The 14483-nt window shown below is 44.2% G+C and overlaps 1 protein-coding gene across 1 annotated transcript in view; it reads left to right on the top strand.

Annotated features, from left to right (window-relative positions):
* The window catches only part of GLG1 (golgi glycoprotein 1), a 176766-nt gene that overhangs the window by 130884 nt on the left and 31399 nt on the right, over positions 1-14483 (top strand). The window contains exons 9-16 of the mRNA XM_084644808.1: positions 1670-1791; positions 2567-2668; positions 4505-4661; positions 6825-6962; positions 8640-8726; positions 9704-9766; positions 11051-11164; positions 13539-13627. Coding sequence (XP_084500934.1) covers positions 1670-1791; positions 2567-2668; positions 4505-4661; positions 6825-6962; positions 8640-8726; positions 9704-9766; positions 11051-11164; positions 13539-13627 — 872 coding nt within the window. The remainder of the gene's footprint in view (positions 1-1669; positions 1792-2566; positions 2669-4504; positions 4662-6824; positions 6963-8639; positions 8727-9703; positions 9767-11050; positions 11165-13538; positions 13628-14483) is intronic.

The following is a 14483-nucleotide window of genomic DNA, read 5'->3' on the forward strand; positions in this document are numbered from 1 at the left end:
TTATACAGTGTATGGTGTACCCCACTATCACCATCCAAGTGGTTCATTGTTTCCAACCAGTAAGCAGAATAGCACTGGAGAAATCCCAATTCATGGAACCATGGAGTAAGATCTTTTCCTATTTACTGTGGTTCACTTAAGAATGACGAGATAACTGGCTCTGTGGATGAGAGGAAAGCAGTGGATGTGGTGTTCCTTGACTTTAGCAAAGCTTTTGACACTGTCTCCCACAGTATTCTTGCCAGCAAGTTAAAGTGGTATGGGCTGGATGAATGGACTATAAGGTGGATAGAAAGTTGGCTAGATTGTTGGGCTCAACGGGTAGTGATCAATGGCTCCATGTCTAGTTGGCAGCCGGTATCAAGCGGAGTGCCCCAAGGTCGGTCCTGGGGCCGGTTTTGTTCAATATCTTCATAAATGATCTGGAGGATGGTGTGGATTACATCCTCAGCAAGTTTGCAGATGACACTAAAGTGGGAGGAGAGGTAGATGCACTGGAGGATAGGGATAGGATACAGAGGGCCCTAGACAAATTGGAGGATTGGGCCAAAAGAAATCTGATGAGGTTCAACAAGGACAAGTGCAAAGTCCTGCACTTAAGACGGAAGAATCCCATGCACCACTACAGACTAGGGACCGAATGGCTCAGCAGCAGCTCTGCAGAAAAGGACCTAGGGGTTACAGTGGACGAGAAGCTGGATATGAGTCAACAGTGTACCCTTGTTGCCAAGAAGGCCAATGGCATTTTGGGCTGTGTAAGTAGGAGCTTTGCCAGCAGATCGAGGGACGTGATCGTTCCCCTCTATTCGACATTGGTGAGGCCTCATCTGGAGTACTGTGTCCAGTTTTGGGCTCCACACTACAAGAAGGATGTGGAAAAATTGGAAAGAGTCCAGTGGAGGTCAACAAAAATGATTAGGGGACTGGAACACATGACTTAAGAGGAGAGGCTGAGGGAACTGGGATTGTTTAGCCTGTGGAAGAGAAGAATGAGGGGGATTTGATAGCTGCTTTCAACTACCTGAAAGGGGTTCCAAAGAGGATGGCTCTAGACTGTTCTCAGTGGTAGCTGATGACAGAACAAAGAGTAATGGTCTCAAGTTGCAGTGGGGGAGGTTTAGGTTGGATATTACGAAAACCTTTTTCACTAGGAGGGTGGTGAAACACTGGAATGCGTTACCTGGGGAGGTGGTGGAATCTCCTTCCTTAGATATTTTTAAGGTCAGGCTTGACAAAGCCCTGGCTGGGATGATTTAGTTGGGGATTGGTCCTGCTTTGAGCAGGGGGTTGGACTAGATGACGACCTAAGATCCCTTCCAACCCTGATATTCTGTGATTCTATGAATCTGTACGGAGGCTTCAGTTGCTATCCAGTTAGAAACTGTTGATTTTGAGAAGTGTTTCGGTTAAAGGCCATTTACTCAGATGCACAGATTTGGGCTTTTTCTTGGGAAAGGATATCTAACTTTAATGGGAGTGAGTGAAAAACCTGCCTTCTCTAAAGCATTCTGCATTGTCAGTTGCTAAAATGAGCAACTGTCAAGTAGGTGTGGTGTCTGTTACAAGGCAGTTAGCATTGTGGAATTGCCAATTAGAAGATAGGAGCGCACTGACATTGATCTGCCATGCTGGCTAAGCTATTTTTCTGTCTCCAATTCCTCTCTTCCAGCTTCAAACTCTGATTCAAGAGACTGACCCTGGTGCAGATTACCGCATTGACAGAGCTTTGAATGAGGCTTGTGAATCAGTAATACAGACGGCTTGCAAACACATACGATCTGGAGATCCAATGTAAGTGGCTTTTTCATAGTCACACTGTACTTTACACGTGCCCAGTAGCAACAGTAGAGCTCACTTGAGTAACCAAACGAGATATTAACCAGTCTAAAAATGAAGACTCCCAAGCAATCAAGAGCATGTACCAGCAATTTATATAGCAGCTGGAAGTGGAATGCAATCTGCATGCAGCTCTTGCTGTGGATCATGCTGAATTTTTTTGTTATAGGACTGTCATGGCGTTAGCCAGGGTTGTCTAGCTTTATTAGTTGTAGGTTGAGCTTGTATCATTTGGTGTGCTATCTTCTGTTACACACAGCTTCCTAGTGTCATTTTTCTAAAGAGAAATGCAGTAAAAAAGTATCAGAAGGTTTTTCGAAAGATGAAAGAAGGAAATCCATGTTGCAGAGACAACTGTCCTATTTATACCCTCTTCTGAGCCAAATTTTTTTATTTTTATATATAAATAAAAATATGATGCTTTTGCCCGATTTAACTGTGAACACATTTGAGTCTAGTTCATATAGACAGTGGAATTTAACACAGCACACATGGGAGTGTAACTATTTTGATTTATTCCTTTTTTTAGGTAGAATGGTTTGGTTTGGTTTGTTTTTGTTTGTTTGAAACCTCTATGATGTGACCTACAACTCTTACCAGCCAAAATTTTTCTATGGAAAGGCAGATCCATAGAGTATAGAGTGGAATCAGTACAGTGACTGGTGTACGTGGGGGGCCCACAGCATGGCCTTTCTCATTTTCTTCTCTCCTGTTTCCTTTCCATTCCCAGGATTCTGTCTTGCCTTATGGAGCACTTGTACACTGAGAAAATGGTAGAGGACTGTGAACACAGGCTCCTGGAGCTCCAGTACTTTATTTCTCGTGATTGGAAGTGAGTATTGTTAAACAGAGGGTTTAATTTTTCTTCCTGTTGCACACATCAGCTGTGCCAGATAAGCAACCCCCCCTGTACACCAGCACTGCTTTCTGTTGCTCAGCTGGAGGTACTTTATACTAGTGACCAGCATGTTTATGCCCTGGAGACTTGGCTTCTCATCTCTCTGTCCAGTGCCTTGGAAGCCAAATCTGCTGTGGGGCCACCCTCCTATGCCTGGTGTTGATATAGAACTAGAGGTTCAACTTTCCAACCTATATGTCCTTATTTAGAGCTTTGAGACTTGAGAGGAGGGTAGGCATGTGCATAATTATAAGGAGTTCATTGCCTGCCTTTCAGATGAAGTTTACTTGCTCAGTGGATGGGCATTATCTTCAGTAGTGATGGGTGGGTATTCCTTTAAAAATCTTGCTCTTCAGGATAGCGAATAGGGAGGATTCGCTATTTCTGTAAGAGGTTTCCTATTCTTTTATGGAACGTGGAATGCTTCCATTCCTGACTTGTTTCACTCCCAAAATCCTTGTAAGCCCTGTCTTTCCAGCCAATGTGGACTAGGTGGAATTCCCTTTAGAGCATCACTGCCTTTTTATTTGGCCAGAGTATCTCCAGTGATGAGTATCTCACACATTTAATTTCCCTCCTTCCCCTACCTCCCTTGATGGCTGCATTTATTGCCTGTCCTGCACTTCCAGCAGGGAATCACTTGTTTGAACCAAACCACTCGATTAACTGCAGAATTTTTCCTTCTGTTGACTAATGCGTATTTAACCCTCATGCTGTTTGAACAAAGATCGTTCTAACTCAAATCCTAAGTGGACAGCTGGTGCCCGGCCTTTCATGTTTATAACCACCGGTTCCTTGAGTTGGCTAATGAAGCTGCAGTGTAATTCCCGAGGAGTGCAGGCAGAATGGAAATCTTGCATGATTTATTTTTCTTACTGCTTCTCAAAAGCAAGTGTTTGCGGAACTGTTTTCTCTACAAATCTCCTCCTCCTCCCTGTCCTTCTGAAAATGCCATGAAGGCCTGAAGCTATTTATAAACCTCACCACTAACCCTCTCTGCCACTACATTTCCATTCCAGAGGCTCATAGTACCAATCTCTCATTTTGGTGTAATATAATTAAACATTTCCTCCCAAGAGCAGATTCCATGTGTGCAAAGCAGGGACAATGAGGCTTCACTTTGCCCTGTCTCCCGAATCTGGACTGACTGTGGTTAACTGGAACTAAATCTGTCTCCTGTAAAGCTGAGACTTATTTCAAAATGGAAATAATGGTACTGGCATTGGAGGTTCTCTTTAGGCAAATCTAGTGTGCACTCTGCTTTGCTGTGTCACCTGTCGTACTCCCTCAGGGAGCTGATTTTCTCAGATTTCCTGCACTAAGCATTGCCAGGCCTCCTCAACGTTGGGATGGGAGGTCTTAAGGGAAAACGGGGGTGCGTCAGGAAGTGATGTGGGTGATTCATTCATGACTTCCTTATGAGTCTGTACTAGAGCAATCCCCTTGCATGTTATGGGAGACTGTGCTGCTGGAGGTGGCCACTTTGGGAGAAGATATAAAATCAAGATCCGCACTACCTGTAGACACCAGCGATACCAGAGCATTTGTTGCAAGAGTAAGGACTTGATTCCCGATTGAGTGTTATACGGTCTTCCTGTTGGTTTGGTTATAGAGTTCTCATGCTTTGCTGTGTTCAGTCAATAGTGGATCTGTCCACTTCATAAGCATTTCTGTGGTTTCTGTATCCAAAAATGTATAAAGCATTTGGTAGGTGCTGGGGTGTGGAAGGTGCTGTGGTAATGATGTTGGCTTCCTTTTTTTCTACTACAGATTGGATCCAGTCCTTTATCGCAAGTGTCAGGGAGATGCTTCTCGACTCTGTCATACCCATGGCTGGAATGAGACTACTAGTGACCTGATGCCTACAGGGGCTGTCTTTTCCTGCTTGTACAGGCATGCCTACCGCACGGAGGAGCAGGGAAGGAGGGTATGCACTCAACATTAACTTTTCATTCTCTTCATTGGTGATCTGTGAGTCGGATGCATGTTCAGCTATCAGTCATGCTGCATTGACAGTCAGTACTACTGAAAACTAGTTTGAAAAGGCAGTTGCTGCAGATATTTATTGCGTCAATGCAAAGATCTTTACCAGCTGTGTCCTCCATGGACATACCTCTAATGTCTATATTAGAACTTCAGTAGAAAGAGGAGAAATGTGGTGTCTTACCAGCAGAATTGCCACCTTGAGGCATTTGTCCAAGGAGTTGCAGCAAAGCTTGAGACCTAAGAGTCCTGTGTTTAAATCTGTGCATAGACACTATGTAAAGGCATCTAGCAAATCATTAGACTGCCATGTGCTCCAGCCACAGACTGCTTTTATACAAAAAGTCCCACTGTCATAAAGACCAGGCTATCTATTCTCAGATTAAGACCTGAGTCTGTTCAAAGCAACTTCCTTTGGTTTACATAATCTATTAAGAAGGTCTCTGTAGTGACACAGACTATTATTTTAACCCTAGGTAGGAGAAACCATAATGCATTTCCCAGTAAAATTTATGACTAGAGCACAGTAAAGATTTGACTTACTGCACGGCTGCTTTCCTCCTTGGATATGTGCTTTCAGAAACCTTTTACTGCTGTTCAGTGGGTTCTTGTGCTGAGTTTGCTGCCCTCTAGTGCCTTGTTGAGGGACTGAGCCTCTCGGAAACATTTTGGTGCTCAAAGTTCCATTTGCTTCTTTGGTGGTTGCGCTGTAGGATGCAGTTCCAGTGATCTTTGGTGGGATTATGTAACACTCTTGCTTACGAAATGATTCTCTGGAGCAGTGGTTCTCAAACGTTTGTCCTAGTGACCCCTTTCACACAGCAAGCCTCTGAGTGCGACCCCCCTTATAAATTAAAAACACTTTTTTATATATTTAACAGCAATGCTGGAGGCAAAGCGGGGTTTCGGGTGGAGACTGACAGCTTGTGACCCCCCCCATGTAATGACCCCTTATGGGGTTGTGAGGTTCTGACCCCCATTTTGAGAACCCCTGCTCTAGAGCCTGATGTAAATTGTCTTATGATAGGGAGGTCAAATATTGATCAAAGGTTCCTTCCTTTTAGGGAATGAATTTTTTATTCGGTGGTTTCCAGTTCAGCCTTTTAGTGCCATGAGCTGAACTTTTTGTTGTAATGCATTTTACATTAGTGCTAACCACAGAAATTTCATGCCACTGCAAATGATGTAGCAGTTATGGGAGAAAAGTTCTTTATATGTGGGGAGCAGGTGTGTCCGCAATTCAGTGTTAATGAAAGACTGATCCCACTGATCAGAGCTGTACTTTGCCCACAATACTTGCCTATATAAATATACCACCTGGTATTTACCTAATTTCCAATAAGTGGTGCTCACAGTGTTCTATGTAACTTTCAATACTCCATTCTGTTCCAGGTTTAAGACCTCATATAACTCTGCCAATGCATCTCACACCTGAGTTGCAGCATATCTTGCTAGTTCAGCACTGCAGCCCCCCAGTCCTCACCAGCATCACCTCCTGCTGTTGCAGCCCTGAACCCTTCCACAGTTTGTGCCTCTATTTCAGTCTTGACATCATAATCCTTGTTATGCTAATATAGGACTCGCCTAAAGGAAGTGACAGGACACACTGTGCAAGGATAAGGGCTGTCCTTCATAAACTGATGCCATCACTGGGTTATGAGTGTCTCCAGATTCAGACATAGTCCTCAAAAAATAGAAACCCTCTTTTCATGTGTAATGCAGCGGTGTCCTGTTTGCCAACTTAGAGGCCTGTTCTAGTATTTAGTTCCAAAGCCAAGTGAATGTTAGCTTCCAGTAAAATGTTCATTGCTGAATACTACATGCCATAAAGACCACGGAACAAAGTATCCATCCCTAGGGGAAAATGCTCTCCAAGCAATGAGGAAAGCCAGAATTGAGGATACCTTTGGAGCTCAGACCACCTGGCTGGTAGAGGCCAAGCTTATCGTGGGGCTGATGCTCTCTCACTGGAGGTTAGGAAGAAGAGAAATTTCTTGTCACTTTCCATGGCACATCATTTATTAGTAACTGAACAAATCAGTTTGCAATGTAGCAGGTCAGAGCTGCACATTTGTCCCCTTTAAACCGTTCTCTGCTCCCCATTTAGCTGTCACGAGAGTGCAGAGCAGAAGTACAGCGAATCCTTCACCAGCGTGCAATGGATGTGAAGCTGGATCCAGCCCTCCAGGACAAGTGCATGATCGACCTGGGGAAATGGTGCAGTGAAAAAACAGAGACAGGACAGGTACTGTGCAAATGCCTTTTTGTATGGGGACGAAGGAACCCCTTTGTTGCTGGCAGGTGTTGATTCTTTATGTTCATAGCTTATAGTTTATTACAATTTGTAAATTTCCCAGGCACTTTAATAAATAAAATATATAATAGGCAAAAAGACAATGGGTAGTAATGTCTGTGAAGAAGAAACTACACAGCTCTGGAAGTCGCTTTGTAAAAGAGATCTGAATGCTTAATATGAAGTGATAGTTAACACCATGAGCTCTCCTTTGATATAACAAGTATCTTTTTTTCAACTCATATTTGTAATATCCTGTTACAAACTTGACATTTATTTTCCCCATAAACTTTGTCCCATTTCCGTTTGGCAAATATTAACATGCTTCCTGTGCTTGAAAAGAGTGAAATTCACCTGCTGCTCTTTAATGAGACTCCAACAGATAGTTCTTTTATATTAAATCATTGTGCTCTGGCATAGCTCTGGGGAGAGAGCTGTTAATTAGTGTATGCGAAAGAGAGCACCTCACTCGTTTTTTGAAGGGTTTCTCACTGATAGGTTTTGGTATCATAGGTTCTGGAATTAAGGGTGCTGGGGGTGCCGCCCCACCCCCTGGCTTGAAATGATTTCCTCATACACTGGATTTACAGTTTGGTTCAATGATTCTCAGCACCCCCACTATACAAATTGTTCCAGCACCCCTGTTTGGTAGTTTGGGATGTTTGTCCATGTATGAAGGTTATACTTATCAAACTAAGAGCAAACCATCAGACAAAACGTTCCAGCATGTGGTGTTCCATCCTAAGGTCATTCCCAGTCACTGCTGATAGTGTCTGTAACTTGATTTTTGCAAAACATTTAAACTAAATTTGAAAATTCAGAGGTGCTTACTTTGTATGTTCAAAATGTGATTAGCTTTTTAAAAAAAAAATAGTATTTTTCCACTAGAAAATAAGACAGAGTGGACAGAGGTTCATTTTCATCCAGAGATATTTTCTCTCTAAAGCAGAAAAATGCAACATATCAAATTCAGAATTGTCCTTGGATTCAAGACCATCTGCATTGAAAACATGAAAATCTTGTCTTCAGGGTGGTGAAAAAACCTCTATCAAAATAAACATTTTTCATCATTTTCACTTAGCTCATTGGCTGTGGGAGGCACCTTGATCTAGAACAGTAAAGGGTTGGGGGTTAGAAGTTTGAGTTCTGCTGCTGAGTCTCCCCTTGTGCAAATCACTTCTCTTTTGTGCCTCATCTTACCCTATCTGTAAAGCATCAAGACCAGCATCCCCAGCACTTATGAATTTACTAAGGAAATGAGCAGGGAAGCCACTGGATGGTTAGTGCAAGCACCAAAAGAGCAAGAAACGTGAAACATTAAAGATTTTGCATGTTCATTTTAGTATAATCTAATCCACTAGTCCTGCAAGACTGGTCTCCAAGCTACTCTATAGCTGAGGCCCTTCATCTAGCATAACACCTTGTTGCTCTTGCAATCTTGAGTTGATCTGAACAACTGGAACTTCTCCAAAGCAGTGTTTAGTTCTCAGAAAGCAGGCAGAGGGAGGGCACAGTGAACATTAGGGATCCTTTACTTGCTAAGATGTTGTATGTATCATAATTTCTCTGGCACAGGGCTCTGAATTTTCAGTATCTTGTCACATATTAAGATGACTTGTCTCTCTGTAGGAACTTGAATGCCTCCAGGACCATCTTGATGACTTAGTGGTTGATTGCAGAGACATAGTTGGAAACCTTACTGAGTTGGAGTCTGAGGTAAGCAGTTTGCAGCCTGGCACAAAGGGAAGAGTCTGTAACAGAGCATGTCCAGCTGCCCTCATACCAATCCTGGAAAAATATATATAGCATTTCTGTGGTGGGTTTCTGATACGTCATCAACCCACCACAGAAATGCAGCCATCTTTGAGGTGAAGCAAGTTGTCCCGTGTCAGTACTGCACAAGTGTTTGTAGGGAAATGAAATAACAGCTGGGATTTGAGATGCGCTCAGTGCAAGCACCACAATGAATGTGGCCGGGGTACTGGGGCTAACACCTGTACTCTTGCAGAAAGGAACACAAGAGCTGTAATGACCAAAATACGCTCAGGAGCTCAGATTTTGGCCTTCTCTGAAAGCAGTTCCAGCAGCACACAGCGCCCGCCTAGTGTTTTGCTGGAGGCAATGTTAGGCAGTGAGTGGTGGGAAAAGCATCATCCATGGAGTCAACCGCACCACTTCTTGCAGCAGCCCACGTTTTCATTGAGTGCCTTTCCATCTAATCATTGGCTCTGCTTTACATCCAAGACACTCTCTGCTCTAGGGGCTGTTTCCTTTCCACGCTTCGAATGCATTTTGCTGAAAATGGCCACTAATCTCCAGGTGTCTAGGTTGCTGTGTGGCACCTATCACTGTAGTGTCTCTAGAATGAGTTCCTCTTAGCGAGATTGAGCTGGCTTAATTATCTGAGTGGTAAGGGCTTCTCCAGCTCTATGGAGAGCTGTTCTGCTCCAAGCCTACAACCTGGAAGGCTCTCCCAGCATTCACCCACACTTGGCTGGAGCACGCAGCGTGACCACCAATGCCAAAGGGTGAAGCTGTCTGGATTTCATCTGAACAAAATACCATAAACTCAGGGGACAGCTTGACTTGGAGCACAATTTTCAGAACCTTTAATGCATGAACAGAGCCTTCCCCTTATGGCTGTTTGCTGTGCAGTTGTTATGGGAGCTGAATGCTGCATGTCTCTTCTGCAGGATATTCAGATTGAAGCCTTGCTGATGAGAGCGTGTGAGCCCATCATTCAGACGTTCTGTCATGTAAGTTCTTCATGATAGTCTGGGACCCCTAGGGAAATGAGAGGATGTTGGAAAGGTTAGAATTTTCATTGTTCAAGCATAATAGGAAGTACCAGACCCAGGCATCAGAGTGAATGCTAATGTAAACGGATGCAATTAATGATGTATGTATGCCGCATGTTTGTTTTGCCTAAGGATAAAAGCTAAGAGAACACCCAAGCCCTGTATGTGATGCCAGAACTGCAGCTTGGGTTATATTGCCTTACAACAGGGGTAGGCAACCGATGGCCTGTGTGCCAAAGGCGGCCCGCAAGCTGATTTCAGTGGCACTCACACTGCCCGGGTCCTGGCCACAGGACCGGGGGGCTCTGCATTTTAATTTAATTTTAAATGAAGCGTCTTAAACATTTTAAAAACCTTATTTACTTTACATACAACAATAGTTTAGTTCTATATTATAGACTTATAGAAAGGGATCTTCTAAAAACATTAACATGTATTACTGGCACGCAAAACCTTAAATTAAAGTGAATTAATGAAGACTCGGCACACCACTTCTGAAAGGTTGCCGACCCCTGCCTTACAATAATTTAATGATCTAGGACTAGGTAACTGTTTTCAGCCCATGTGTGTGTACAGGGGTGTCATAAATACACACATCTGAACCATAGTCAGATTGTTCACAGAACTAAAAAAAACAGGTTAGTCAGACGAATTATATATCGAATAGCCAGCTGAATCCCAAGGCTCTTAATTCCACCCAGGGCTTCTGCTATTATCATAAGCCCTGTCACAGGAGCTAGGACCTCTAGATGAAATTGCCCTGTAATTCAAAATATTACTGTTTTATATTGGGTCAGAACCCCAGTTCCACAATAGCAGACTCCCCAGTGGCTCTGCTCCCTTCCTGACACTCTTGCTGTTTCTCATCTTTACTGCATCACTCTGTGGTATTGATTAATCACACTTTATGATAAGCAGGTAGCTTCACATCTGTTAGTTACAAAGTTCTTACCATGGGTGTTGGCCGGGGGGGGGTTCATGCTGCTTTGAGAGCATTCCACTCTCAGATGTGTGACTAAGTATCTACAGAAGGATTAATGTTAATTAATCCACACAGCGTCACATAATGAGCCCAAGTTCAAAGTATAGAAGAGCTGTTAATTTCACTGCATTGAATTCTTATTAGTGGTCATTTGATTGCCTGGTTGATTTATAAAAAGCATGGTGGAATGGGAATGTTTTCAAGAGGGTAACCCATTTCTGAAGTGGAGGTAACAGCCTGTCCCTGCTTCCTTCCTTCAGGAGATGGCAGATAACCAGATAGACTCTGGGGACTTGATGGAATGTTTGATTCAGAACAAGCACCAGAAGGAGATGAATGAGAAGTGCGCCATTGGAGTCACTCACTTCCAGCTGGTGAGCAATTACCTGCCTCCCCACACCGTATACCTTATAACATCTCACTTTGTCCAGGGAGAGGTGGGTAGGAGACTTCTGATCATGCAGAATGAGGGGGGGATGAAGAATGAGGGGGGATTTGATAGCTGCTTTCAACTACCTGAAAGGGGGTTCCAAAGAGGATGGCTCTAGACTGTTCTCAGTGGTAGCAGATGACACAACAAGTAGTAATGGTCTCAAGTTCCAGTGGGGGAGATTTAGGTTGCATATTAGGAAAAGCTTTTTCACTAGGAGGGTGGTGAAACACTGGAATGCGTTACCTAGGGAGGTGGTGGAATCTCCTTCCTTAGGAGTTTTTAAGGTCAGGCTTGATAAAGCCCTGGCTGGGATGATTTAACTGGGAATTGGTCCTGCTTCGAGCAGGGGGCTGGGGTCCCTTCCAACCCTGATATTCTATGATTCTATGATGCCCCTCTTCATGATCCAAGACCCAGTCCAGCTGTTGTGAATTCACTTCATAAATCTGATCCCTTATTTCATGTCACTATTTGTACATCTAGTCATAAACTTTCACTTTCGAATGTTAGTTCTAATTCCATTGATGCCCCTTCCCTGTCTCTCTTTGAGGCAGGGCCCGGTGTATTCTGTAGCACAGTAGGAACAAATTCTATGGCAATATTAATTCATTGTGTCTCTATGAAATACCCAGCATTCCCATCCCTCCCACACCTATCCCCACACAACTGTGGCTCTTGGTTGAAAACATGGATTGATGGATTTTTTCACTCTGTTCTCCAGATGGTTCGGCTCCGTGGTCTTCAGCAGTTACAATGTTGTTTTAGCAGCCTGATTCAGAATGTCTTTGTCCTGCTCTGTGCATGGCAGGGAAGTGGGGAGCTTGTAGTCAGCTTCTATGGTGATTCTTTTCAGCTCCCTAGGCTTTGGGTGCTACTCTGCATTTAAAAAAAAAAAAAATTGGGGGATTGGTCCTGCTTTGAGCAGGGGGTTGGACTAGATGAGGGACCTCCTGAGGTCCCTTCCAACCCTGAGATTCTATGTGGGGGAGGGATAGCTCAGTGGTTTGAGCATTGGCCTGCTAACCCAGAGTTGAGAGTTCAATCCTTGAGGGGGCCATTTGGGATCTGGGGCAAAAATAGGGGATTGGTCCTGCTTTGAGCAGGGGGTTGGACTAGATGACCTCCCGAGGTCCCTACGAACCCTGATATTTTATGATTCTGTTCTCTCGGCAGCCTAGCTGCCCAATTTGCACATCTGGCTCCCTGGCTACAGTTCCCTGTCTGTAGCAAAAATAATTCTGTGGTATGCAGAGTCCATGGGGTGCCCCAGGTGAGAGAAATAGGGCCGCTCACACCTCTGAGCTGTTGTTTCAGGCTCTTTGCAGTGGCTTGCACTTCGTACATGTTTGAGGTGACCTTCCCAACTGTCAGGGCTAGAAACTTACCTTTTAAACAATGAAAGTTGAGATACTGGAGCTAAATTCTGGGTGAATTCTGCAATTGCGGAATACTTGGGTCCCTGATATCTCTTGGGCATTCGTGGTGGTTAAAAGTCAGCTCTCCAGTTTCCTTGCCACCTTCTTAACCCTCCATCAGTGCAATTCTGACGTTTATGGATCATGATCAGTATGTTGCTGGTGATGAGTAAGGCTACAATGTAGTCACGGAATCTGTGACTTCCAGCAACCTCTGTGACTTCAGCCTGCGGTGGTTGGGAGCTACAGGCTCCCGCGCTGCCCATGGGGGCCTGGACGGGGCGGGGACCCCTTATTGCTCCTGGCCACGGCAGGCCCTTGGAACTGTGGGCAGCGGGGGTACCCCGCAGCCTCCGTGCAGTTGCTCTGCTTCAGGCAGTGTGGAGACCCACTGATCCCCGTTCTGTCAGGGATATTTTTAGTAAAAGAAAAATTCACGGAAGCTGTTACCTGTGTGTGACTTCCGTGAATTTTTCTTTTTTGCCCATGACCTATCCGTGACTTTTACTAAAAATATCCCTGACAAAACCTTAGCCTTGGTGATGAATAGTCAGCAGAGGCAGCTGCCCCAGGAAAGCTTGAGGCTGCCGCAGATTTTGTTAGGCAAATTATGAGGTGCTCATCCAAACCTGTCACGCCTTGAGACTCCTTCTGTAGTAAGGATGCCTTGAGATTGTGGTTCACGTTGTTTGAGGTGTGGGGGTAAGGGTAAAGAGGAGAAATTGGCCAGAGGGCGCCCATGCTTCTGGTCAGTGGAATTGCATTAGGTACACAATGTATTGGCCCTGTCTTAATAGAGCATGGCAATTCAGGTGCTATGGAATATGCTGTTTTAAGCAAGCCTGTTGTCTCAACTTGTTTTGATATACTCCTTTTATTGTCTGCTTCTTGTTCTCTTAGGTTCAAATGAAGGATTTCAGGTTCTCATACAAATTTAAAATGGCTTGCAAGGAGGATGTGCTGAAACTTTGCCCCAACATCAAAAAAAAGTACGTAGCAGCTGAATGACTAGAAACACGTAATGAAGTCCTCTAACAACATTCCTTTGCCTCTGTTGCCAGAAGTGTTAGCCTGTCCCAGTGAAAATTGCTGTTCCTGTTCCGCTTTGCTCGACTGCATGCGGCGAACGTTTACGATGGAGGAGCTTCCTCTTTAGGAAAATACTACTTCCGCCTTAGTTGCAAATTTCTAATCTTGCTGTTCTGTGCAATGGCCTTAAGACTAGGCAGACACTCCAGACTTTTAAAGGACTTCCATTGTCCATTGTCTTATGCTACTCCTGAGAGGTAGGAGACTCTGTTGATTAGCTGACGAAGGGAGAAGCTCCACAAATTTCCAGCAGGCTTGTTCTCTTCAGAAGAGAAAAGTTTTAATCGTCTAATATGATCTACGAACAATTGATGATAAAAATGTGAATTGGAATACAAGCTCAAGCTTACTCTTGCCTTATGCAACATATTGTAGCTGGCGTAGTCACTCTTTCTCTAGCGCGCATATGCTTACTTTGAGAACCATTCCCATGACATTGAGAGTGGGTTTTTCAAAAGCAGCTACATGATTGAAGCACAAGTCCCAGGTTTTCAGTGGGATTTTACACAAGTCCCCCTGTGCTTGCATTTATAGTGTCCTGTACAGAACCAAGCTGCCGAGTCTGGATTCGGGATTAGAAATCCTCACACTGGCTGTTTTAATCTGCAGTCAGTTACACTCTTATCCGATCATGCCTGGGCTAGTTCTGCCTTCTGATCAAATGCACAGGCACTGTGTGCTGACATGGCATTCCTGAGTGTCGTAGGCTACCAAGTTACTTGCTTCTTGGCGACATGGTGTGCAAAGCTAACCTTT

The sequence above is a fragment of the Lepidochelys olivacea genome (assembly GCF_965140295.1).
Source record: "Lepidochelys olivacea isolate rLepOli2 genome assembly, chromosome: 12".
Lineage (NCBI taxonomy): Eukaryota > Metazoa > Chordata > Testudines > Cheloniidae > Lepidochelys > Lepidochelys olivacea.